General features: G+C 48.0%; 1 protein-coding gene across 33 annotated transcripts in view; it reads right to left on the minus strand.

Moving 5' to 3' along the window:
* The window catches only part of Atxn2 (ataxin 2), a 96,239-nt gene extending 86,980 nt beyond the window's left edge, over positions 1-9,259 (minus strand). For 5 of the 33 annotated variants that reach the window (XM_063271207.1, XM_063271200.1, XM_039090144.2 and 2 more), the window contains exon 1: positions 8,605-9,248. In XM_063271207.1, coding sequence (XP_063127277.1) covers positions 8,605-9,239 — 635 coding nt within the window. In that variant the 5' untranslated portion in view covers positions 9,240-9,248. Of the gene's footprint in view, positions 1-7,902; positions 8,568-8,604 lie in introns of those variants that run through there. The other 28 variants (XM_063271202.1, XM_063271206.1, XM_063271192.1 and 25 more) reach the window with 15 other exon arrangements.
* Positions 9,260-26,489: the final 17,230 nt, after the last annotated feature.

Raw genomic sequence — 26,489 nt, forward strand, 5'->3', positions numbered from 1 at the left:
GTGGCTATCTTAATAAAGGAAAAGAAAAACTTTCAGTATTCCACTTTGCTTCCCAGTGAGACTTTATTTATCGAGGTTCTCATTATGTAGCTGGCCTAGAACTCGGATTAGCCTTTTTTTTTTTTTCCGGAGCTGGGGACCGAACCCAGGGCCTTGCGCTTCCTAGGCAAGCGCTCTACCACTGAGCTAAATCCCCAGCCCCTCAGATTAGCCTTTAAATAAAGAGACTGCTTGCCTGTCTCTGGAATGCACCAACACGCCTGTAAATATTTTGCTCTTCTGGAAGCACCCTAAAACTTCCAATGAGAAAACAAAAATCAAACCCATTTATGAGTGAATACTCAGCTTCCTTATCTCACAAATAAGTCTGTTCTGCACTCTAGGACAGTGTTCACCTCTGTCACAGACTATGTCCCATACATATCCCTATTATACACTATATCTCACAAGTCTGTTTTTCCAAACACTGGACAGACATGGCATATAAACAAATTATAGGATCTCGATTGTTTAAACAGGAAGACAGCTGCGGCACAACCACCTATAGAACTAAATGTGTGCTTCAAGACACAGGTCCTCATGAAGAGGTGCAGCACCCTCTACTCAAAGGTATGAGGCTCTTCCACTTTAAGAGCATTTAGTCTGATGGCTCCTGCCTATGATCCGCACAGTCAGGAAACCAAACAGAACCACAGATTCAGACAAGCCTAGGAAAAGTAAGGCCCTGTCTGTCCCTAAATAAATCACATTGCCATCATATGTGACACTAGTTTTAAGATATGGATCCAAAAGTGTCCTTATAGTTCTAGACTTCACCAACACCAACTCCGGGCAGTTTCCTGAAAGCACTCTCTGTGTGACAGCTAAGCAAGCAGCGGCCAGTGAGCAGCACTGGGCTTGTTCAGCTCACACTCCTCAACAGGCAACTGCACCCTTACAGCCATGACCTCCGACACTCCCAACACACCAGGCACTTTATCCCTACTCCCACACTCACTTGCCCCACCCCACCTTTCTGAGACAGGGTCTAGCTATGCAGCCCCAGCAGGCTGGGAATTCGCTATGTACACCAGGCTGTCCTCAAACTCACTCGACCATGTCATTTTCAATTTTTTTTTCAAGACAACTTCAAATCAATGTTGCTGTTTGTTGTTCTTTCTTGACAGAACCTGGGATTCAATCAAGGGCCTCTTGAGTACTAGGTAAACCCTCCACCGCTGAGCTCCGCCCTCCCCCATGCATCTCCAATTCAGAAGCTCCAGCAGGTTAGCCTGCTAATACATTCCATTTACATCTCAACTGAAGCTGTCACCATCACTTCAAATAACTATAAAAATAGACTTCCCTACCCGCTCAACACTACATAATACTAAAAGCAATTTCTACCTAGCCAAAATAGAACATTAGGATTCAAGGAAAAAGTCTCTAAAGGCAGTGTGTGTGCATGCACACGGTGCTCTACTAGAATGACGTTCCAATACAGCTGAAGCTGTTTAGAACAAAAAGAATGAGATGTTCTTTAAATCTGCATCACATGGCTCTTAATCAGGATGGTGAGTTTCCATCCCCTGGGTAAAACGGCAACTGTTTAGTTAGAGAAACAAAAAACACAAGTTCACATTTAGACAAAGCAAGAACACTATGCCTGACCCCATAAATGTTTCTATGCTAGACTTCAGCATGCAGAACTCAAAGCAGCCCCAGCATTTTTTCTTTCAAACACAGATAACTAATATCCATTTGGATAAATCCAGTAAAATAGCTAAGTACAAAAAGAGAGCTGGAGAGATGGCTCAGCAGTTGAGAACACTAACTGTTCTTCCAGAGGTCCTGAGTTCAATTCCCAGCAACCACATAGTGGCTCACAACTATCTGTAATGGGATCCAATGCCCCCTCTGGTGTCTGAAGACAGCTGCAGTGTACTTGTATACATTAAATAAATAAATCTTTTTTAAAAAAAAAAAGTCCAAAAGCAAAAATGTCTTTCTTTTGTATTAGCAGACTTTAGCAGTTTATTGCTAATGACCTAAATATTAATTTTTGCTAACTTCAGATTGGCATAATCAAACGACTATCAATACCCCTTCAGAAGATGACAAAATGAGCCAGTTTTAACCTTATGAATTGCAACTAAGATTTAAGGGTGAAGGATCTGACCTGTTACCTCTTCAAGGAGACTCATCTAATCCACTTAAACTTGCATCCATCCCCTTCCTCAAACTCTCTATGCCCTTAATCTGCTTCCTCTAATCCCAGTCCACAGGTGTGTTGCTTATTTGCTGCCTGCCTCTCAGTTAAGGCAAAATAGGTGTGGCGGTCCACACGTGCAATCCCAGAAAGGCAGGGCTGACATGGGACAGTCCAGGCCACACAGGGCCACCCGTCAAGGCTCAAAAGAGGAATGTGAACTCCAGGAGAGCAATTAGCTTTGTTTTAGACATGAGTACACCCAATAACTTAACACTGCCTTACAGACAGATACTCAACAATTTATGCTGTGCGGTGCTGTAAGCACTTGAGGGGATGTGAACTTACAGAGATGTCTGACATTTACATGGAAGCACGATGGACAATTCTAAGATGCGTGCCTTAAGAGAATGAAGCCAAAAAAACCCGAAAAACAAAGCCGAAAGATTAAAGAACGTTCTCGCTCTCTTTCAAAATGAAATTTATTTTTAATTTTATGTATACTGCTGCCGTGCCTGCATGTGTGAGAGAGAGTGTCAGAGCTCCTGGAACAGGAGTTACAGACAGTTGCAAGCTGTCATGTAGGTGCTGGGATCTGAACCCCGGCCAGTACTCTTAACCACTAAACCATCTCTCTGGACCCTGTAAATATAATTTTAAAGTAAAGTGTTTAAAATGAGAAGTGTAGGGATGGTGGTATACCTGAATTCCCAAAAGTGCTTGTGAGGCTGAAGCAAGGCCAGCCTAGGCTACATTTAAAAAAAGATGTGGGGCCTGCCATGGTGCCTGAGGCAGAGGCAAGAAGATGTACACTGCCTGTTCAAGGAGTCCCAGGCAAGCTGGGCAGTAGAGGCCTCTAATCCTAGCACTCAGGAGGCAGAAGCAGGCGTATCTCTTGGAGGCCAGCCTGGTCTACAAAGCAAGTTCCAGGACAGCCAGGGCTATTACAAGGAGAAACCCTGTCTCAAACAGCAACAACAAAGAAACCCAAAACTAAACCAGGCTTGATAGTGCCTGTCTTTAATCCCAGCACTCAGCAGGCAGAGACAGATAGATCTCTGTGAGTTAAGAGACCAGCCTGGATTACACAGTGACAACCAGGACTGTGAGAAATGTGTAAGATATCCTCTCTGAAAGAGAATACAAAAACAACAACAAAGGCTACAAGTCAGACTTGAGAGCTGACTCCTTCATTAAGAGTGCTTACCCATGGGGTTGGGGATTTAGCTCAGTGGTAGAGCACTTGCTTAGAAAGCGCAAGGCCCTGGGTTCGGTCCCCAGCTCCGGAAAAAAAAGAACCAAAAAAAAAAAAAAAAAATGCTTACCCAGCTCCCAAAAAACCCAGGTCAGTTCACAGTACCCACACAGCAGCTCACAACTGCCTCTCTCCAATTCTAGGGGATTCAGTGCCCTTGTCTGGTTTCCTCAGGACTCCTGCACACATGTGATACACAAGCACACAAGGTCACACATACACACATAAATCTTAAAAAGTACTTTTAAAAAGATGTCTAGGGCTGGGGATTTAGCTCAGTGGTAGAGCGCTTACCTAGGAAGCACAAGGCCCTGGGTTCGGTCCCCAGCTCCGAAAAAAAGAACCAAAAAAAAAAAAAAAAAAAAAAAAAAAAGATGTCTAACCTATAAGCCAGGAGTGGCACATGCCTTGAAGCCCAAGGCTACAAATAGTGAGAGTTTTGTCTCAAAACAAAGAAAGCAAACAAGGGCTGGAGAGATGGCTCAGTGGTTAAGAGCATCGACTGCTCTTCCAGAGGTCCTGAGTTCAACTCCCAGCAACCACATGGTGGTTCAAAACCATCTGTAATGGGATCTGATGCCCTCTTCTGGTGTGTCTGAAGACAGTGACAGTGTACCCATATACATAAAATAAATCTTAAAAGAAAGCAAAGCGGATGCTGTCCATCACACCACTAAACCCTCTCTATGAAGTAACCCATGATTCACCAAATAGGATGCAGCTACATTGGTACAATGTGTGCCCAGCATGCAGATAAGCCTGAATGACCACCCCAGCACTGCATAAATGAGGTGCACACCTACAATTCCAACAGCCGGGTGGGGGGCTAGGGAGTCAGACCAAAAGTTCAAGGTCATTTTCCCCTGCTATTCAAAAACAAAGCTGAACTCAAAAAAATAAATACATGGTTGGTTGTGGCCAGGTGGCTCAGCGGTTAAGAGCACTGTCTGCCCTTGCAGAGGACCTTGTGTTCAGTTCCCAGCATCCCTTGACCACCCTAACTACAGTTCTAGGGCATCTGACCTCCTCTCTGACTTCCATAGGCACCAGACAGACAAGAGGTATGCACAACAAATTGGTTTTTTTCCAAGACAAGGTTTCTCTGTGTAGCCCTGGCTGTTCTGTACAACAGGCTACCTGTCTTTGCTTCCCCAATGTTAGAATGTTAGGTGTACATCACCTCCAAACTGTAAATGTGTATAGCCCAAGCTGGCCTGTAACTCATGATCCTCCTCCTGCCTCAACCTCCTTCAGCTAATCCTACCACACACTTCACCACCAGCTAACTTGTTTTCCCCAAAAGTGATCATAAACTAACAGCTAATAACACAAAATGTCTAACAGTTTTTTTGAACAGCCTGAAAGTTTTAGAACAGTTCCTTCAGAAATCCTGGATCTGCACTGGCAGTGTACACTACAGGCTCCAAAGCGTCTTCACATACAGTCTGAGTAAAAGCTCAAGTAAAGGGCTGGAGAGGTGGATCAGTGGTTAAGAGCACTGACTGCTCTTCTAGAGGTCCTGAGTTCAAATCCCAGCAACCACATGGTGGCTCACGACCATCTGTAATGAGATCTGATGCCCTCTTCAGGTGTCTGAAGACAGCTACAGTGTACTTATAATAAATAAATAAATAAATAAATAAATAAATAAATAAATAAATCTTTAAAAAAAAAAAAAAGCTCAAGTAAAACTCAAATACAAGGGCTGAAGTGGTTAAGAGCACTTATAAGTCTCCTCCTTACAGAGACCAGGCTGACCTCGAGCCCCAAAGATCCACTTGCCCATCTCTAGTGCTGGGATGAAAGGCGTATGGCACCAGGCCTGGCATTTGTTCCCCTTGCAGAGGAACCTGGCCCTGTATGGTGGCCTCACAACTCTCCCTGACTCAATCCCAGGGATCCAGAGACCACTTCTGGCCTCTGTGGGCACCAGGCACTTTTAATATGCACACATAACACTCATATACAGAAAAACAATCTGAAAATCCAAAAAGAAATAAGAGGGACAGGATGAATGCCTCAGGGGTGAAGAACACTGGCTACTCTTGCAGAGGACCCAGGGATTCCAGCAGCCACACAGTGTTCACAGATGTCTGTAACTCTAGTTCTAGGGAATGCAGGGCCCTCTTCTGGCCTCTGTGGACACTAGACGTGCATACAGTATATTTACCATGCAAACGGGCAAAGCACTTACATATATAAAATAAATCTAAAGACAGCCATGACCAGGAAACACAGGAAAGCCATGTCTGTGAGGGACCCTGATGTTACACGCAACACTCCCCCACAGCATCCAACAAGTACATAGAGCCCACCCCTGAAGAGCTGCCTTCTTGGCTCCAGAACCCACTGAGCCTTCTGAGAAATAACATGGCACAGCTTATGAGAGCCATAAAACCTTAGAGTCCTTGACCTACTGAAACCACTCCTGGGCACCACTTTCTCTAGGGAAAAATTAGGATGAAGCAAAAAGCTTCTAGTGAAGAAGTTCACCTCACCACCACTACAAAACACAAACACAAAGAGCAAAGCCCCAGCCGTTGGGTAGAAACTTAGCTCAGTGCATAAGTTATTTAAAAAAGAAAGTCACCAGATTAAAGGGGAAGAAGGCTGCATCACACATGAGCACGACGTCACGAAAGGTCAAAGTCAAGAGTAAGTAGATTCGGGTGCAACTGTGGTAAGATTTTTAAAAAGTGATCACATACGGTTCTTTTCTAAGAAAGTGGCCTCTAAGTGATGATGGGAAAAAACTGTTCTCAAAAATCACACAAAATTCTGTTCACACAAAAATCAAGTCAGATCCAGGCTGGCTGAGTAGCAAAATCCTTTTCGAGCAAAAACAAGGCCTGGGTTGGGGTTCCAGGTTGGGGAGGGTCCAGAAAGGAAACAGTGCTTAAGGCGGCAGTAAAGTGCATTTTGCTAATTCAAACATGACAACATCAACGCCACTTTTCAAGTGTATTTATTGTGGAGGAGGGGACATGCCCTGGCAGGTGTGGAGGTCAGAGGACAACTTGCAGCAGGAGTCAGTTGCTTCCTGCTGTGGCAGCAGAGGTGTGGGAATCCTGGTTGACAAGCCTGGCCGCAAGGGCCACTGAGCCACCCCACCACCCGATGCTACATAGCCCTTCCACAGCCATGCTGCCAGCCCTACTTTAAAATGACACACACAAACCCAAGCAAAACTCTACAAGTTACAATGCATTTACAACCCTGAGGAGAGTAAGAACAGGAGGATGGCGTTAACCAAGGTTCTGTACAGAACAAAAGTACCCATTCTGAGCACAGGCATTGGACGAAGGAAACTTAAAAAGAAACCTATGCGCCAAGTAAGAGAACTTAAAGCAGGGAAGGCTCTAAATGCCCTTCCCTTTTGCAGAGCCTCAAAAGCAGAGACTGACAGGGGTCCTAATACCCTGCCCCTCCCTGTGGAGTCCAGCCAGCCACAGTCTAATGTTTAAGCCTACAGAGTAAGCGAGGCTCAGGAACTTTAATCTGTATTTGAACAAAACGTAAATGCGTGCCACTTCCTGAGAACCAAAGATTAAAACATGAAAAAAGCAAAGAAAAACATGTATCCTTAAAGTTAAATTTAAATATTTTTTCGTTTTTCACTAAAAGTCAAGGACGGAAAAGAAACTCAAGTTACAAACCCTAACTTCGCAGAACCGTGGAAATAGAATGATGGTTTAATTTGAACGAGGCGGGTTAAGAAGGGTTTGAAAGGCCTCATGCTTGGGAAAATTGGGAGTGTGGGGGAATAAAGTAAAACACATACTGTTCCCAGAAGAACTCCTTAAAACCCGGCTCTGATTCACCCTGCGGGTTAACTTCTGCTGTACAGGAACTCTCTGGAAATGGACAGCTGGACAATGGGGCTAAGAAAACTCCAAACAAGAAAACTCCCCTTGCCCACCTCCTAAGTCCTGGATGTCTATTTAAGGAGGCCCTGCCAGCCAGGCCTAGGCCAGAGGGAGGCACAGTAGTGCCTGTTACACAGGGACACAGGGGAAATGGACTTGCATGCCCTTGGTAAGCTCTGGCGGCGGCGTTTCCCAAGTTAAGGACACCGGCCACAATGGAATGGAGTCTATTGGCATTTGCCTCTCCGTTTTAACACTAAGCATTTTCTTAGTTCGTGAAATACGAACTGACAAGCACCCCCACCCCTCCCCACCCCCGCGCGCACACACCCTCCAGAGTCAAGCCCAGTCACACAGGACAGCACCCAGCCTCCTCCAGCTCCTACCAACGAAATCGGGCCCAGGGAAGGGGAAAGGGGGCCGAGGGCGCAAGCCAACACTCGCGTCGTTGCCTTCGGGACCCGCACCAACTCCTCTGTGGAGGCTCCTCACCCCTAAAAATTTCAGGAACTGGGACAGGGGTTGGGAGGGAAAATGAGCTGCGTGTCCGGTGCCCGCCGCCAACCCACCTCTCGAGTCCGGCCCTCGCCCACCTCTATTCAAAGGCGCCTTCTGCTCCGCGGACGAGAAACAGCAATGCGGATCGGCCACCACCCGCGCGCAGGGGACCTTGCGGGGAAGGAGGGAGGCGGGCCTGGAGGGAGCAGGGCACTCCCACCCCTTCCCCAGCTGGGGGAGGACAGCCCGCTGCGGGAACCCCGCCGCCCCAGATCTAAAGGGGGATGGGTGCGCAAGGCCGCTGGCCACCCACCTCGCCTCGGTCGCCCACCTTCCCAGGGTCTGCGAGGCGGGAATATGCAGGACACCCGGCTGACCCTACCTGGGGCGGCTGGGCCTCAATCTCCCCTCCTCCCTCCCGACTCCCCACCCAGCAGTGAGGCTCATTTCAGGAGAGGGTCCCCCTGCGACCTGCACCCTGGCTCAGCCGCTCTTCCATCACAGGCAGGGGACCCAGCAAGGGGGTGGGGCGGGGAGACCAATCGCCCCTAGCACACACGCGAGGGGCAGGGGGCCGCCCGGGCCGTCCATCTTGGCCGTCTGGGGGGAGGGGACGCGATGGTGCGGGAGGCTGGACACGGCCTGAGAAGCCCGAAGGATCTGCCGGCGCCTCCCGCCCCTCCGCGGGCCCCCGGCCCATCGCTACGCCGGCCGGTCACGGGGCGAGGCGGGGGAGGGGACGAGCGGCGCGGGATCGGCCAGGCGGGCGCGGAGGGGGCTGGGGAGCCGACACCCACCTGCCCAGGCCGGGACGCCCGCCGCCCGCGACCGCCGAGGAAGACGCCACCGGCGCGGCAGGGGCCGGCACCACGGAAGACGAGGTCGACGCGGCCGAGGCCGGCGCGGCGCCGGGCGACGAGAGCAGGCCGCCGCCGGGCTTGCGGCCACTGGCGGGCGCGGGCGGCTGCGGCTGCGGCTTCAGCGACATGGTGAGCGGCCCATACACCGGCTCGCACGCCGGGCGGGGACAGCCGGGAGCCGGGCGCGCTGAGGAGACGCCGGAGCGCGGCGGGGACGCGCGGACGCCGAGCGGGCAGGCGCGGGCTGGCGCGGTCGCGGGTGCCAGAGGCAGCAGGACGACGACGAAGGGGCGGGGAGGCCCGCAGACACCGAACAGCCGCCGGGAGCCGGGCCGGGACGCGCCGTTGCCGTTGCTACCAAAACAGTCTGAGGCGCAGGGCGGCGAGCGCGGCCCGCGGGGAGGGGCGCCGGGGCCGCGCGGGGGAGGGCCGGCGGAGGGATATGCTACCGCGCCGCCCCGCCCGCCGCGCCGCGCCGTCCGCGGGAGCGAGCGCCGCGCGGCCCAGCCCGACAGGCGGCGCGGCTCGGGGCCTGCCGCGGGCCGCTGAGCGGCGTCTGTCGACGGACGCATGGGAGCCGGGCTCGCGGACGCGTACGGGGCGACGCGGCCTGGAGGGCGCGGAGATGCGAAACAGAGCGGGGGGGACTCTTTACCGGAAGTCGGAAGGGTCAGGCGGAAGTCGAACGTGAGACGGCTCGGGGGCCGATCGGGGACACGTGAGGAGCGGGCGCAGCGCTGGGCCGCGTTCGCTCTCCGGGGTCGGGGTAGGGCCGTGGGGGATCCGCCCTCGCTGAGGCGGGTCTGCCCTTCGAGGAGGGAATGCTTGTCTTCGGCCGCTGGCCCTGCTTCGCGGACGGGCACCGTGGGCTGCCCGGGTGTCCTCAGCCCCCTTCGGGGACCTTGGTTTCCCCCCCACCAGATGCAACATAGAGGATGGCCCGCGGGCGCCTTCGGGGCGGAGACCTGCATTCGGGCCTGGCACACAGTAGGCCCCCAGGTGCCACTGCGTGCTTGGTTTCCCTGCCAGCGTGGGAAGCTTGCCACCACTGAAGCCACCGCCAGCTGCTTCACTTTGCCCCACTTTATTCACCCCAGCGAACTGTTGGGTATCTGACCTTCATTTGAACCCTTTTTTCCCCTCACTGGAACGTCTTACTCCTCCTTCAGGCGACTCCAAAGGGAAATGGACGTGATTGGTAGAGCTGGGTAATGGGGGTCTTACCGTGGATAATGGGGTCTCCCTCATTGGAGACCTCGCAAAAATGTCAACTTTAGACCTTGACCCCTTTTAAAAAGTTTTACTTTAACTCGGGAAGGCCACCAAACTAGCCCTTTTTTTTTTTTTAAGGTGTTGTAATTAAATTGGAAGCAAATGGGTAACTTTTTGCAATGAGTTTAGTTGGTTTTTTGGGTTTTTTTTCTTTTTGTTTTTTTAAGTGAAATTGCTTAAGGGGATGATGGGCAGAGGACAGCAAAATCCGAGTCAATCTATTAAAATCATTCCCGGGAATTAAAGGCAGGCATGGTGTTCATGCCTTTAATGTATGAATTTAGGAAATGGAGGCAGGATTAGCCGGTCAAGGTCATCCTCACCTACACAAGGGAATTCTCTAGGCCAGGCTAACCTACAAGAGACCCAGGATAGGGGTTAGGGATTTAGCTCAGTGGTAGAGCGCTGGCCTAGCAAGCGCAAGGCCCTGGGTTCGGTCCCCAGCTCCGAAAAAAAAGAAAAGAAAAAAATAGAGACCCAGGACAATTAAATGAGCAGTGAACCCTGGTTACGGCACATGGCTTTAATCCCAACACTGGACAGATACTGGATCTCTGAGTTCCAGACTTGCTGGGTCTACATAGATTAAAAAGTAGCTAGCAGACAGCTCAGAAGGTAAAGGCCCAAGCCGCGGAAGAAGCTCACCTTCTAACTCTTATCCCTGGAGATCACATGTGGAAGAAGAAAACTTGACTCCTTGGAATTGTCCCCAGATCTCCTCTCTTGGACTGTGCCAGTTGTGTGCCCACACATATATAAGCAATAAGTATGACCTTGGTGGTGGTGGTTTTCATTCTTGTTCTTGTTTGGTTTTTCGAGACAGTGTTTCTCTGTGTAGCCCTGCTGTTCTGGAACTCACATAAGAGCCACCGGCCTGCTGGGATCAAAGACCTGCTCCACTGTGACCAGCCAAAAATATGACTTTTAAAAAAAGAAAAATGTATCTGGGGTGTCAGTTTTAGAAAGGGAGCCTAAGGCGTAGTGGTGGCTCTCCAGCTCTACACCCCTGGTCCATCCATGAATAATTAAAAAGAAAAACTCAGCGTATTAGAGTCACTAGTATAGTCCAGTTGAAATTAAATTAACCTCATAGCCCAAATAAAAATTGTCACATTTGGGGCTGGAGAGATGGCTCAGCGGTTAAGAGCACCCAACTGCTCTTCCAGAGGTCCTGAGTTCAATTCCCAGCAACCACATGGTGGCTCACAACCATCTGTAAAGAGATCCAATGCCCTCTTCTGGTGTATCTGAAGACTGCTACAGTGTACTTATATATAATAAAATGAATAAATCTTTAAAAAAAAATTGTCACATTTGGCGAACACTTTAAAAAAGGTTGGGCTGGAGAGATGGCTCAGCGGTTAAGAGCACTGACTGCTCTTCCAGAGGTCCTGAGTTCAATTCCCAGCAACCACATGGTGTCTCACAACCATCTGCAACACAATCTGATTCCCTCTTCTGGTGTGTCTGAACAGAGTGACAGGGTACTCACTTATATAAAAAATAAATAAATAAGGGGTTGGGGATTTGGCTCAGTGGTAGAGCGCTTGCCTAGGAAGCGCAAGGCCCTGGGTTCGGTCCCCAGCCCCCCAAAAAAGACAAACAAACAAATAAATAAATAAATAAATAAATAAATAAAATCTTTAAAAAATAATTGTTATTGTTATTTCCTAAGAACATCGAGAGAGGGAAAGTTAGTCTTCCTAAATGTAGTGGGCCTTTATAAAGTTAGCCTGAAGAAACCTGACATGAATGCAAACCTTGAGGGGTTGGGGATTTAGCTTAGTGGGAGAGCACTTGCCTAGCAAGCCAAGGCCCTGGATCCAGGCCTCAGCTCTAGAAGAAAAAAAAAAAAAATTACATCTTTAAATGAATGCAAGCCTTGAATCCCAACCCTTCGGAGGTAGAGGTGGGAGGGAAAACAGTTCAAGGCCAACCTTGGCTACTAACTAACCCATTTTTACCAGCCATGTGAAACACTGTTTCCAAAAGAAACCAAAATAAGTAACAAGTCTAGTATTTGAAGCAGTGCTTGATTCCTAAATTGAAAATGAATTAGTAAAATGTATACTAATCACTAATACCAGGAGTTGCATGTTAAAGTTATTTTTGGTTTTGGGGTTCCCCCCCCCCCGAGCTGAAGACTGAACCCAGGGCCTTGCCCTTGCTAGGTAAGGGCTCTCTATCACTGAGCTAAATCTCCAACCCCTAAAGTTGTTTTATAATTTATTTTTACTTTATGTGCATGGGTGTTTGGCCTGCACATAGGTCTGTGGGGGGAGGGAGTCAGATCCACTGGAAATTTGAGTTAGAGACATATGTGAACTGCCATGTGGGTGCTGGGAATTGAACCTGGGTCCCCTAGAAGAGCAAGCAATACTCAAACCATTGACGGTTGAATGATCTTTCCAATACCAAGATAGGCTTTTAAATAACGGAAAGGAAATCGGGCAGGGAGTGGGGTGATGACAAAAGACTAAGAAAAGACTTATACAAACAGAACAGCCAAGGCCATGTCCCAAGCACACTGTGAAGGAGAGGATTTGAAGAAAGCCTGACTTTGTTAGATATATATGAAAAGGCCTGAGGACTGAGTCCAAGCCCCAGCATCTGTATATGTTAGGAGAGAATAGATTCCCATTACAGTTGTCTGCTGGCTGGCCACAGGTGCACATCCACACACATGAAACACGCAAAATCAATACATCTATGTGAAATAAAAAGGGTAGAATTTTGAAAAATAAGCTAACTTTAAAGTTATAAAGTAAAATCTGCAGGTACTTGGCAAGGTTCTGAGACTACAACCACAGTCAGCAGGGACCTGATGGCTGCCACAGGCATGTGAATAAATTTGGTAACAGGTCACACCTCAGTCAAATCTCCATGTCTGAAGCCTTTGCCTACTAGAGACCTGGAACTTGGATCACCAAGTTGAACTGCACTGTGCATGCATATGCCTGTGTATGTGTGAGTGTTCATAGAGCCAGAGATAAACATCAGGTGACTTCCCAAATCCTTCTCTACCTTGTAGTCCTAGCTGGCCTGGAATTCACAGAGATCTGATTGCCTCTGCCTCACACCTGGCACATCCAACATTTTTTTTTCTTTTTTTCTTTCTCTCTCTCTCTCTCTCTCTCTCTCTCTCTCTCTCTCTCTTTTTTTTTTTTTTTTTTTTTTTGGTTCTTTTTTTCGGAGCTGGGGACCGAACCCAGGGCCTTGCGCTTGCTAGGTAAGCGCTCTACCACTGAGCTAAATCCCAAACCCCAATAAATAAATCTTAAAAAGAAAAAAAGAGGGGTTGGGGATTTAGCTCAGTGCTAGAGCGCTTGCCTAGCAAGCGCAAGGCCCTGGGTTCAGTCCCCAGCTCCGAAAAAAAGAAAAGGAAAAAAATGTATTTATTTATTATATATAAGTACACTGTAGCTGTCTTCAGACACATCAGAAGAGGGCATCAGATCTCATTACAGATGGTTGTGAGCCACCCATGTGGTTGCTGGGATTTGAACTCAGGACCTTTGGAAGAGCAGTCAGTGTTCTTAACCACTGAGCCATCTCTCCAGCCCCACATCCAACAATTTCAGCTGGCCTGGAGATCAGACTCAAAGTCGAGTCGTGTTTGCTCACTTTCCCAGCTGAGCCATCTCTCTAGGACCGGACTGCAGCCGAACCCTTAACCTTCTGTTGCTTGAGTTGCTAGTCCAGGGTCATTTTCACACAGGAAATCCACTGGTGGTGCAAGAGACCCAGTCAGTGACTCTGAGTTCTCATCCTCAAGCATCCTCAGTGACATCACATCGACCTTACACTGTAATCTGTTGTTCAGCGATGGGGCACTCTCGTGTACATGACCCAAATGTGTTTCCTGCAAGGCTCAGGTGCCTTCGGGATTCTCTGCAGACAAATCCAAGCCTGAGCTAACACCATTCTATATTATTAGCAGCTTCTCACTTTGACCTGTGTTTGGGAAAGTGGATGCATACCAGGATTCCCAGGGAAATGAGGGAACAACTTCCAGGAGTCAGTTTCTTCCTCCTGCTGTGTGGGACCTTGAAAGAGAGCCTGGGGCCTGGGGCTTAGGCTGAACCATCTTGCAGGACTCCTAGTTAATGAAATCCCAGACTGTGGAAGGTGGAGGCAGAAGGAACAGGGAGGGGTTTGTGATCTTCCATTAGTTGGTTGAGTCAGCATGAGCCATGTGAGACCGGGACACACACACACACACACACACACACACACACACACACACACACACACACACATGCACACACAGAGGACATCATATAAAATGAAGAGGGGAGGAGAGATGGCTCAGTGGTTAAAAGCGTGTACTGCTGTTACAGACGACTGAGTAAACCAGAGCAGAGCAGCTCACAATCTAATTCCACAAGAATTCTGCAAGAGAGATCCAGTGCCCTCTTCCTCTTTTTTTCTTTTTTCTTTTTTTTCTTTTTTTTTTTTTTTTTTTTTGTCCAGAGCTGAGGACCGAACCCAGGGCCTTGCGCTTGCTAGTCAAGCGCTCTACCACTGAGCTAAATCCCCAACCCCAACTCTTTTCTTCTTTTTCTTTTTCTTTTTCTTTTTCTTTTTCTTTTTCTTTTTCTTTTTCTTCTTCTTAAGGCAGGGTTTCTCTGCATAGCCAGAATGGCTGCCCTGCAACTGGCTCTGTAGACCAGGCTGACCTCAAACTCAGAGATCCACCTGCCTCTGCCTCCCAATTGCTGGGGTTGAAGACCTGTGCCGCCACCACCATCCGGTGGTTCTTCTGACTTCCAGGGGCACTATACTCACATGCCGTGCACATCCCCCATACACACACTCTCTCTCTCACACACACACACACACACACACACACACACACACACACACACACACAATTTTTTTTTAAAGTGCTTGTTTTAATTTTTTTAGATAGAGTCTTTTTTTTTTCTTTTCTTTTTTTTTTTTTTTTTTTTTTTTTTTCTCGGAGCTGGGGAACAAACCCAGGGCCTTGCGCTTGCTAAGCTACTGAGCTAAATCCCCAACCCTAGATAGAGTCTTAATGTATAGAGCAGTTGACTTTGAACTCAGAGGGTTCCTACTTCTGCCTCCTGAGTATTGGGACTAAGGGCATGTGCCACCACACCTGGAATAAGAATTCTTTTTAAAAAAAACAACAATGAGGAGTTGGGGATATAGCTCAGCAGTAGAGCGCTTGCCTAGCGAGCGAGCGCAAGGCCCTGGGTTCGGTCCCCAGCTCCGGAAAAAAAGAAAAAAGAAAAAAAAAAAAAACAACAACAACAATGAAAGGCCAGCTGTGGAGTGCTGGAATGCAAGCCTTTAATCCCAGCACAGGAAAGGAAGAGCAGGTTGATCTCTGAGTTCAAGAACAGCCAGACCCTGTCTCTCTCTCTAAAAAAAAAAAAGAAAGAAAGAAAGAAAGAAAGAAAGAAAGAAAAGAAAAAGAAGAAGAAGAAGACATTGAGAAATATCATTCTAAAAGACTTCTGCAGTGTTCCTGGGGCTGCTAAAATGGCTTGGCAGTGGACAAAGTTCAAGTCCCAGCACCCATGTGAGGGACCTTACAACCACCTATAACACTAGTTCCAAGGGATCCAATGCCCTCTGACCTCAGTGGACACCTGTACCCCAGGCTTCACATAAATTCCTACAGGCACGTGTGCCTAAACAGACACCTTAAAGCAAAAAGACCTAAGTTGTTCTGTTTCATATTTTGCTGGGATTTGAATTCAGGACCTCTGGAAGAGCAGTCAATGCTCTTAACCACTGAGCCATCTCTCCAGCCCTGAAAAAAAGTATTCTTAATTATTTAACCCATCAAAATCGATATGCTCAAGCCAGCAAGAGGGCTCAGCCAGGCATGGTGGCTCACACCTATGTGTGAGTTCCTGAATACACAGGGAGTGTATAGTGAGACCTCGCAAAACAGAGGGTGGGGGGGAGAATATTTCAGCAATAAGAGAGTTGGTAAAGAATCTCTCGAGAGGGCTGGAGAGATGGCTCAGAGGTTAAGAGCACTGACTGCTCTTCCAGAGGTCTTGAGTTCAAATCCCAGCAACCACATGGTGGCTCACAACCATCTGTAATGGGATCCGATGCCCTCTTCTGGTGTGTCTGAAGACAGCTACAGTGTACTCATATACAAAATAAATAAATAAATCTAAAAAAAAAAAGAATCTCGAGAGAGAGGGCTGGAGAGATAGCTCAGCGATTTAAGAGCACTGACCGCTCTTCCAGAGGTCCTGAGTTCAATTCCCAGCAACCACATGGTGGCTCACAACTATCTGTAATGAAATCTGGTGCCCTCTTCTGGTGTGTCTGAAGACAGCCACAGTGTACGCATATAAATAAAAATAAAGAACATTAAAAAAAAAAAAGAAGAAGAAGAATCCCTCAAGATTTGGTGACTGAGTCCTGCGGCTACTCCACTTGATGTGTGATTTCAGTGACCCCCTCAGCATGCCACGTGACACTCATATTCAGTCTGTAATTCTGATCACTTCAATGATAATCGGGTCTCAGGATCTGGAGGCAGGTTATGAGTGATTTGCTATTGCCGGCTACGACAGTGGGGATCATGTGACCCACGTGCCCAATGAGTCGTTTTTTCCTGCAATCATTTCTCTTCAGCTCACTTCGCCTGTGTGTGTTTCCAGTGTGATGACACATTCTTCCCTCAATGCTCTTGATTTCACTGTCAAAGGCCTGAAGATTCCAATCAGCGCAGATCTGCCCGCCCGCACTACCCCCACCCCGACCCCCGCATTATCCCCCTCAAGTTTTTGCAGATGTAATTTCAAAAATAGGACCATGGCTAATTACAGCAAGGATTTTTTCCCCCCTAACTACAGTTAACTCTGAATTCTTAGAGGCTAATCTATTTGTGGACACTCCAGGAATCCCAAAAGACTAAAAGTTCGGGGGGTGGGGGGATTGCGCATCGAGCAGGGCAGGGGCTTGCAAGAAAGCGGTAGTCAGAGTAAAACCTTCCTGTAGCTCTGAGGACCTGAGGGCCCTGCACTAACACAGCCCAGAACACAGTGGCCACCTGGCAAAGCATTTGAGGGCCGGGCCCTAAACAAGCTCTCTTCCGGTTTGAGGATGCTCGCTTTGTTTCAGTTTAAGGGATAGAATACTGATGATACTGATGGCTGCGACATTGTTCCCAGAGCAGAAGCTGGGTACCAGCTGACGCAGACAGAGGAAAGAACTCTTTTTCAGTAGAAACGCTTAATGAAAATTTTGGTGGCCGGCCCCAGCTCCAGCTTGTTACTCTGGACCTAGACCAAGCTGGCATTGAATTTACAGAGACCCACCTTCGCCTGCCTCTTCCGTGCCGGCATAAAAGGTGTATACCACCACGGTGGAGTCTTCTATGTTTTTATTTACCCCGCCCCCAAACGGAAATTTTGTGCGTAGACTATGGTTTCAGAGCTGGCCTCAAACTAACAGAGATCTGCCTGCCTCTGCCTCCTGAGTGCTTGGATTAAAGGTGTGCCCACCACCACCAGGCATTAGAAATATGTTTTTTTCTTTTTTTCGGAGCTGGGGAGAAATATTTTTTAAACTTAAGACTAAAACAACCCGACGGTGGAAAGATGGCTCAGTGGTTACAAGCACTTGATGCTCAAAACACAAAGGCCAGAGTTCAGTGCCCAGCCACCGTGTTGGGCAGCTCATGGCTGCCTGAAGCTCTGGCTCCAGAGAATCTGATGCCATCTTCTGGCCTCTGACGGCTCACCTGCACTCACTTGCACATTCCCACCCCCCCCACACACACACACACACTCCTAAAAATATCAGACGGTTACCCTTAGGACTTGGTAAGTGGGAACAGGATGGAGGTAAGTTCGAGGTTATTCCCAACAGTACAATAAGCTCAAGGCCAGCCTAGGCTTTAAGGAGGGGGAGGGGCGGCATCTCCATGGAAAATAATGGACGTCATCAAGATGGCTCAGCATATTAGAACACTTGCTACCAAGCCTGATGTTGAGCCCTAGGATCCACAAGGCAGAGAGAATGAATTCCCAAAAGTTGCCCTTTGACCCCCCACCTCTCAAACACACATACACACACACACACTCTCTCTCTCAAAAGGAAGAAGCCTGGAGTGGTGCCCTTTTTCTCAGCACTTGGGAAGCAGAACCACCTGGCAGGCTCTCTCGCTTTGTTTCTTTCAAAGCAGGGTCTTGCTGAGTAGTCCTGGCTAGCCCCATGGGCCTCTAGGTAGTCCAGGACGGCCTCAGGCCGGTGGGATTATAGCACAAGTTCCAGTCTCCAGGAACTACTTTATTTCTGTCTCTGACCTTGACTCAACTGAGAGTTTCGTCAAATGGCTGGCCGTGGGCTAGAGCAATGGCTCAGCATCAACGGCGCTCACCGTTCTGAAAGGACCCGAGGAGAGTAAGGTTCGCAGCACCCACATGGATGGCTCACAACCACCTGTGACTCTAGCTCCAGGGGTCCAGTGCCTCTGACCTTCACAGGTACCGGAACACAGGCGTACAGGCATACATTCATACACACAATTAAAAATATTTAAAAAAAAAAACCAACTGGGACTGTGTTCATAACTCCAGCATTTGGAAAGTAGACGCACAGAGACCAAAGAGATCAAGATCTTCTTCAGCTACAGAGCAAGTTCCGGGCTAGCCTGAGACACTATACGAAATAATAAACAAAAATAAAAGAATGGGCTGGAGAGATGGCTCAGCGGTTAAGAGCACCGACTGCTCTTCCAGAGGTCCTGAGTTCAATTCCCAGCAACCACATGGTGGCTCACAACCACCTGTAAAGAGACCTCTTCTGGTGTGTCTGAAGACAGCTACAGTGTACTTATATAGAATAAATAAATAAATGTTTAAAAAATAAAAGAAACCCATGAACGTGAAGCTCATAACCCCGAAACATATTCCACTCTATTCAGATCATAACTGTTTTTTTTTCCCCCTGTATTTAGAAGAGAAGTTGGGGTTTCAGAAAGGGAGAGTGGTTTTCTCACCCAGGGCCAGCTGGAACTTTCTCAAATCCATAGATGCACAGACATTTGCCTCTAGTCCTTCCGGGCAATGTCAGAAAAGGGAGAGCCACATCGCCAGTGTGCAGGAGGTGCCCAGAAACAGGTGTGTGGGATCAAAGGAGATGACGTCACCAGGTAGTAGTGAAAGTGACAAGGGGCTCAGTTTTACTCTTCCTTACTTTTTGTTTTGGTTGTTTTTTTTTTTTGCTAGTTGTCCTATGGTAACTCTAAATTTAATCCTTAGATGCTGTCACCCCTGCCCCAACTTTTGTGTCTACAGAGCCTTGCTTACGGGGCTCACAAAAGCCAAAAGACAGAAACAGCCCAAATGCCCATTAGCACGTGAGGCAGAAACCAGATGTGATGTGGCCATGCAGTGGAGTATCATACAAAATGCCAACATCTACTGCCATGGGTGAATCTCAGGCCTGGGCATGTAACTCAAGTCGCATGTCCCAGAAGTCCATGTAAATGCAGTGTCCCCAAGGAGGCAAACTCTCGGGGACAGAGAGACTGGCTGATGGGGAGCTTGGGAGAGGGGAAAGGAAGACCTGGCTTCTCTTAGGGAGAACGTTCTGAAAGCAGATGAAGGGATGAGCACTACACTGAGAATTAAACGCCACCAAAATTGTCACTCTAATGTGGCTGAGGATGTGGGCTGCCTTGGTAAAGTGTTTGGCTCACATGAACAAAGCCCTGTGGTCTTATCTGAATTTACCACATCAGTCAGGCGTGGGGAGTGAATGTTCAAGGTCATCCCAGGCTACCTATTGAACTTGAGGCCAGTCTGAGCTACAAGAGATCCCTGCTTCAAGGGGTTAAAATGCAGGGTTAGCTGGAGAGATGGCTCAGCCGTTAAAGGCTAGGCTCACAACCAAAAATAAAATGCAGGGTTAACCAGCATAGTGGTGGAATGCCTGTGACCCCAATACTCAGAGGCTGAGGCAGGAAGTTCAAGTTCAAAGCCATTTGGCTACACAGCAAGACTCTCTCTATTAGATAAAATAAAATAAAATAAAATAAAATAAAATAAAATAGTTTTATGTTATACTCATTTGACTTTAAGTTTGAAAACGAGATCTTTCTCTTAATACCTTGACTTTCATTATGAAATAGTTAACTCGCTTTTTTTTTTTTCTTTTGCTAAAACCGGGCGATTAAAAAGAGATACAGTATTACAAAATTTCCAGGGCAGAGGGGACACAACAGGGCTGTGAGTCAGAAATGAATCCCCATTCATCTTCTCCCTCTACTTCTGGTAAACATACACTCGGAATGAAGCCGGGGGTTTAACTGGGAGTTAAATTTAGCTGGCCTCCCTCCGAAGCCGCTTGCCTGCCTGTCGCACGCAGTTCCTCGCCCCCAGCTCCTGGAGCCTCCATGCGTTGCCAACCTCCGCTTTTCCTGCCCCCTTCATTCAGGCATTCCCCTGCTCCCACGCGGAAGTTGCGCTCAGCCTCAGCCCCAGCAGTGACTAACCCTGGGATGAGCCATTCTCACTGCCAGAGCTCCGTATGAGGCCCAAACTTGAGAGAGGGTGGCTGAGAGGCTCACAAAAAAATGGCCCTGGTATCCCCAGGTGCCCACACAGACCAGCAACCCGTGAGCTCTAGGGCAAACTGAGCTTACTGGCACGTGCCTGTGGTCCCTGATTCTAGACAGGACAATCACTTAGACCAGGATTCGGAGACCAGTTTACATAACAGAACAAGATCTGGTCTAAAATACACAAACAGAGCCAGGCAGTGCTGACATACACCTTTAAACCCAGGACCCGGGGAAAGAGAGGCACGTAGAGCTCTGTTAAATTTGAGGCCGGTCTGACCTATAGAGTGAGTTTTAAGACATAGTGAGGCTCTGTCCCCAAATCAACAAAAAAAAAAAAACTACCACAAAATGCAGGGGCAGGCAGAGAGCTAAGCCAGTAACCGTTCTTGTCAGCCAGCCCAACGCCTGACTTTGACCCCCAGGACCCATACAGTGGAAGAAACTATGCCCAAAAGTTGGCTTCTGACGTTAGCAGCACACAGTGGAACTTGTACACACACTGAATAAATGTCATTAAAAACAAACACCGGGGTTAGGGTGGCAAAGGTCTATAATCCTATCATTTTGGAAGTGGAGACAGCAGGTTGAGGAGTTCAAGGTCATCCTGGGCCATATTACCTATTTTTGAGGCCAGCCTGGGCTACGTAAAACACCAACAGAGTCTGGAGAGATGAGGTGACTGAGGGGTTAAGGGCACACTTACTCCATTCTCTATCTCTCTGATATATATAATATATAATACATAACACATAATATAATGTATAACACATATTAATAATATATAATATGTAATATATAGTAGAATATATAGTAGAATATATTATATAATGAATATAAACATGTATTATAAAGTATAAAATGATATATTTTGACATATATATTATCTCTCTAAATACGTGTAAAATTTGTCCATACTTAGCGTGCATTGCTGTGCTTTGCCTGCGTGCGTGTAAGAAGCCGGGGAGTTGGAGTTACAGACACATGGGAGCTGCCACATGGGTGCTAAGACTTGAACCTTGGAAGAGCAACTAGCCCTCTTAACCACTGAGCCACCTCTCCAGTCAACACTCACTGCTCTTAACAGAGCAGTAAATCCAAGTTCAGTTATGAACAGATCCACACACAGGCATAAACCTAAAATACGTCTTTTAGAGCTCCTACACCAAGCACTTAAGAGGCAGAGACATGAAGACCTCTGTGAGTTCAAGGCCAGCCTGGTGTACAGAGTGAGTTCCAGGACATCCAGGGCTACACAAACAAACCCTGTCTGGAGGAGGAAAAAAAAAAAAAGCCTACACTGTGGTGGTTTGAATACGCTTGGCCCAAGAATCCGCACTATTTGGAGGTTTGGCCTTGTTGGAGGAAGTGTGTCACTGTGGCCGTGGGCATTAAGCTCTTCCTCCTAACCATGTGGGAGCCAGTCTTCTCCTAGCTGCCTTTGGTACAAGAGGTGGAACTCTCAGCTCCTCCAGCCCTGTGCTTGCCTGGATGCCTGCCTTGATGATGATGGACTGAACCTCTGAACCTGTACGCTAGCCCCAATTAAATGCCCTCCTTACAAGAGTTGCCATGGTCACGGTATCTGTTCACAGCAGAAAAACCCTGAGACACCCACCAAAGTAAAGAAATCGACCAACGGACTCTGCTCTAGCTACTCCCAGTCAACATGTCCCAGATCCCTGCTCAGCACAGTTCACTGTCCCTCTAACATAACATGGTGTGGAAAGCACAAGGCCCTGGGTTCGGTCCTCAGCTCCAAAAAAACAAAAAACAAAAAAACATGGTGTGGAACCTTGGGCATCTCTCAACCAAAGAATGGGTTTAAACAAAACGCTTCATACCTATAAAATGAAATTAGCCATAAAGAACGAAATCGTGGGGGCTGGAGAGTTGGCTCAGCGGTTAAGAGGACTGGCTGCTCTTCCAGAAGTCCTGAGTTCAATTCCCAGCAACCACATGGTGGCTCACAACCATCTGTAATGAGATCTGATGCCCTCTTTCTGGTGTGTCTGAAGACAGCTACAGTGTATATAATAAATAGATAAATAAATAAATAAATAAATAAATAAATAAATAAATAATAAAGTGTGTAGTAATTAGTACAGAATCCAGTTCCAGATATACTAATAGAAATAAACGTGTGTGTGTGTGTGTGTGTGTGTGTGTGTATGTATCTGGGCTGTTCCCCCTCAAGCAATGACAAAATAGCTCTAGGTTTCCAATCTGATCAGCGTGGCAGTCACTGGGCAGGATTTTTTGGTTGTGTGGTCTTTCATGAACCTCTTAGTACATTGTACTGTAGCTGTCTTCAGAACACCAGAAGAGGGCCTCAGATCCCATTACAGATGGTTGTGAGCCACCATGTGGTTGCTGGGAATTGAACTCAGGACCTCTGGAAGAGCAGCCAGTGCTCTTAACCACTGAGCCATCTCTCCAGTTCCCCCTTCTTGATTTTTTTTTTTTGAGACAGGGTCTCTCTGTGTACTTTCTGTGTAGCCCTGACCAGGCTGGCTTTTAATTCAGAGTTCCTCTTACCTCTGCTTCCTGAGTGCTGGGATTAAAGACGCAGTACCAACCAGCAAAACCCTGTCGTCTTAGTGCTCCTACCTTCCTACCAGTCCTCATTCATGCTTCCAGAAATGGCAACACACCATGGAAAACCCGAGTCCTGTTCTGAGCTCTGCGTCCCCCAGTGACAGCCATCTCCTCTTTACCCCCAGCAGGTCCAAATTCTCACCCTTGCCCTTCCTACTTCTCAACAACATGCCATGGGGACACTGCCCTTGGTAGAATACTTATTTCCTGACAGCCAGGTGACCATAGAACAAGTGGCCTTGCCTGTGCCTCAGTTTTCTTGTCAAACTGACAGTGGTACCTGCCTGGGAGAGTTGGCTGGGATGCTCTCTGACACTGGGTATGACGTTAACATAGAGCTTAGGGTCAGGCAGAAAGCTGGGACCAAATGACAATTGACAAGCAGCTCAAAAGCTGGGTGACCAGGTCATTACCATGAGTGGTTTACATGTCACAGTTCAAATGAACAAAAAAGGGATATTATTATGTCAATTAAAAATGTCCAAACACGGGGCTGGGGATTTAGCTCAGGGGTAGAGCGCTTACCTAGGAAGCGCAAGGCCCTGGGTTCGGTCCCCAGCTCCGAAAAAAAGAACCAAAAAAAAAAAAAAAAGTCCAAACACAGAAACAAACAAACAAACAAACAACTGTAATCTCAACACTCAGAAGGTTGGATTTTGAGTTCCAGACCAGCCTGGGCTACATAGGGAGTTTAGTGCCAGCTTGGGCCATGTATCAAGATCCTGTCTTGTCAACAATGGGGGTGGGCTGCACACACTGGCAGCTTTCAAGCATCTCCCCCTCCCTCACAGCCCAGTGCCTGCCCCTTACTGTGTTCACTCATCTTGGCCTCAGGAACTTGGGAACAATGTCCCCGTTTGTTTCTACCTCCTTGTCTTGACAAGGAGCCGCCATCTTTCCCTGAGTTTGTGGGGGACAATAAAAGGTGGGGAGCGTGTATCTGTGCCAGCCGAGATCTGCAGTAAAACAGGCCTGTGCGTTGGGGCTCAGTGGAAGGCCTAGATAAAGCTAGGAGCCAGGAGCTGGGAGCTGACAGCATAGAATTGGTTTCCAGTCATAGTTGGGTCAGGCATGGTGGTCTAATCCTAGGACTTGGGAAACAAGACAAGAAGACCAGGAATTTAAAAGCAGCCTGGGCTATGAAACAAGAATCAGTCTTAAAGCTGAGAAAGAAAAAAGTCACAGCGGGGAGCGGAGGACACAGGTCCTTATAACCACAGTGATGGTGGCAGGTCTAGCTGACAGCCCAGAAGACAACAGATTGCAAGACTCACAAGGAGGTTGTCTTCTTTGTCTATACATGACAGTGAAGGGCCAGCGAGATGGCTCAGTGGGTTCAAGGTGCTTGGTGCTAAGCCCGATGATCTGAATTTGATCCCCAGAACGCATATGGTTGGAAAAAGAGAACCAATTCCATAAGTGGTCCTCTGATTTCTACATGCCATCACCACCCACCATGCCATGCACACACACACACCCCCACACGCACATAGACATGCACACACCCGCGCACGCGCGCACACACACAAATAAACAAAATGCAACAGATAAAACGACCCGCAGTGTGACTTCTGGTTGCTCCCACGAGCATTTGCGTTCCCACAGCCTTCCTAATACAAGGATCATAGGCGAGTGCCATCTCTCCTGGCCTTAGCACCAGGCCTTCCTCAGCTTGGCTCCCCCTCTGTTTTCTAGAGCATGGCACAGAACACAGCGGAGTCCATTACAGAATGCCAGGCTCTCAAGAGTGGAAGTGAGAGCTGGGCAGTGGTGGTGCACGTCTTTAATCCCAGCACTCAGGAGGCTGAGTTCAAAGCCAGTCTGGTCTATAGAGTAAGTTCCAGGACAGCCAGAGCTCCATGGAGAAACCCCGTCTCACAAACAAACAAAGGGGGAAAAAATGGCGGTCAGAGAAACCACATGGGGCAACTGCTTCAGGGTGAGGGTGCATCACCCTCACACATGACAGTGAAGGGCCAGCAAGATGGCTCAGTGGGTTACAGGTGCTTGCTGCCAAGCCCAATGATCTGAGTTTGATCCCCAGAACGCATATGGTTGGAAAAAGAGAACCAATTCCATAAGTGGATCACAGCCAGAAAGAATACAGGCAGGCTTTATGCTGCTTTGTTTCTAACAATTTGCTTCACTTATTTTATGTGTATGGGTGTTTCGCCTGTATGTAGGTCTGTATACCACACGCATGCTCCATACCCTGAGACCAGAAGAAGGCAGTTGGATCCCCTGGGTCAGTTGCAGGTGGTTGTGAGCCACCCACCCTGTGTGTGCTGGGAATTGAACCCAGGTTTGCAAAGAGCAACAAGCGCTCTCATCTGGTGGGCCATTTCTCTCATTGATGAAGATTACAATGGCCGTATATGCATGCGTGTGGAGGTCCAAATTTTATGGAGTCAAGTCTCTCTCTCTCTCTTTTTTTTTTTTTTTTCTTTTTTTCGGAGCTGAGAACCGAACCCAGGGCCTTGCGCTTACTAGGCAAGCGCTCTACCACTGAGCTAAATCCTCAACCCCGGAGTCAAGTCTCTTGTCTGGCCTTTACGTGGGTCATTTTTTTAAATAGATTTATTTATTTATAATCTATAAGTTCACTATAGCTGTCTTCAGACACGGCAGAAGAGGGCATCAGCTCTCATTATAGATGGTTGTAACCATGTGGTTGCTGGGATTTGAACTCAGGACCTCTGGAAGAGCAGTCAGTGCTCTTAACCGCTGAGCCATCTCTCCAGCCCTACGTGGGTCATTTTAAGGATCAAACTCAGATTGTCCAGTGCCCTTACCAGCTAAGCCATCTTGTTGACCCCAAAATGTGCTTTGTACTCACTCTGTACCTTCTACTGGGCTCAAACCCACAAAAAGGCACCTGCCTCTGCTTCTGCAGTGCTGAGATTAAAGATGTGCGCCGCCATGCCAGGGCTCTAAACTATTAAAAGTCCCTAGAAAGGAAGGCATTCCAAAGGGGTGCTCTCAAGCCGCAAGTGATTGACAGGCACATTTGGATTAACTCTTCAGAGGGACACGGTGTTGGTCTTTGTTCTTTACCGGATGGTAATCTTTCAGAGAGCTGGGGATGGCCAGCCCCTACCCAGGCCAGAGCTGTCCCTCAGCTGCTCCTATGACTAGGACTTGGAAGGCTAGTTTCAGAATGCTGGTTTTACTGAGTGCTGAGGAGATGGGAGGAGTCCATCCCTAATCACCTAGAAGCCTTCTAATATCTGAGCAGCTTCTCAACACCCAGAGTCTGGACTCAGGATTCTGGTGGGGCTGATGGCTGCTCTGTCATTTTCCAGCCTAGAAACTGGAGTCCGGGCTGTTCTTTCTTGTTTGTGCCGAGCCTTGTTTTTCCCAGTGTTAGTACGGGGATGTCTGTGCTGACCTG

Source organism: Rattus norvegicus, chromosome 12 (assembly GCF_036323735.1).
Source record: "Rattus norvegicus strain BN/NHsdMcwi chromosome 12, GRCr8, whole genome shotgun sequence".
Classification (NCBI taxonomy): domain Eukaryota; kingdom Metazoa; phylum Chordata; class Mammalia; order Rodentia; family Muridae; genus Rattus; species Rattus norvegicus.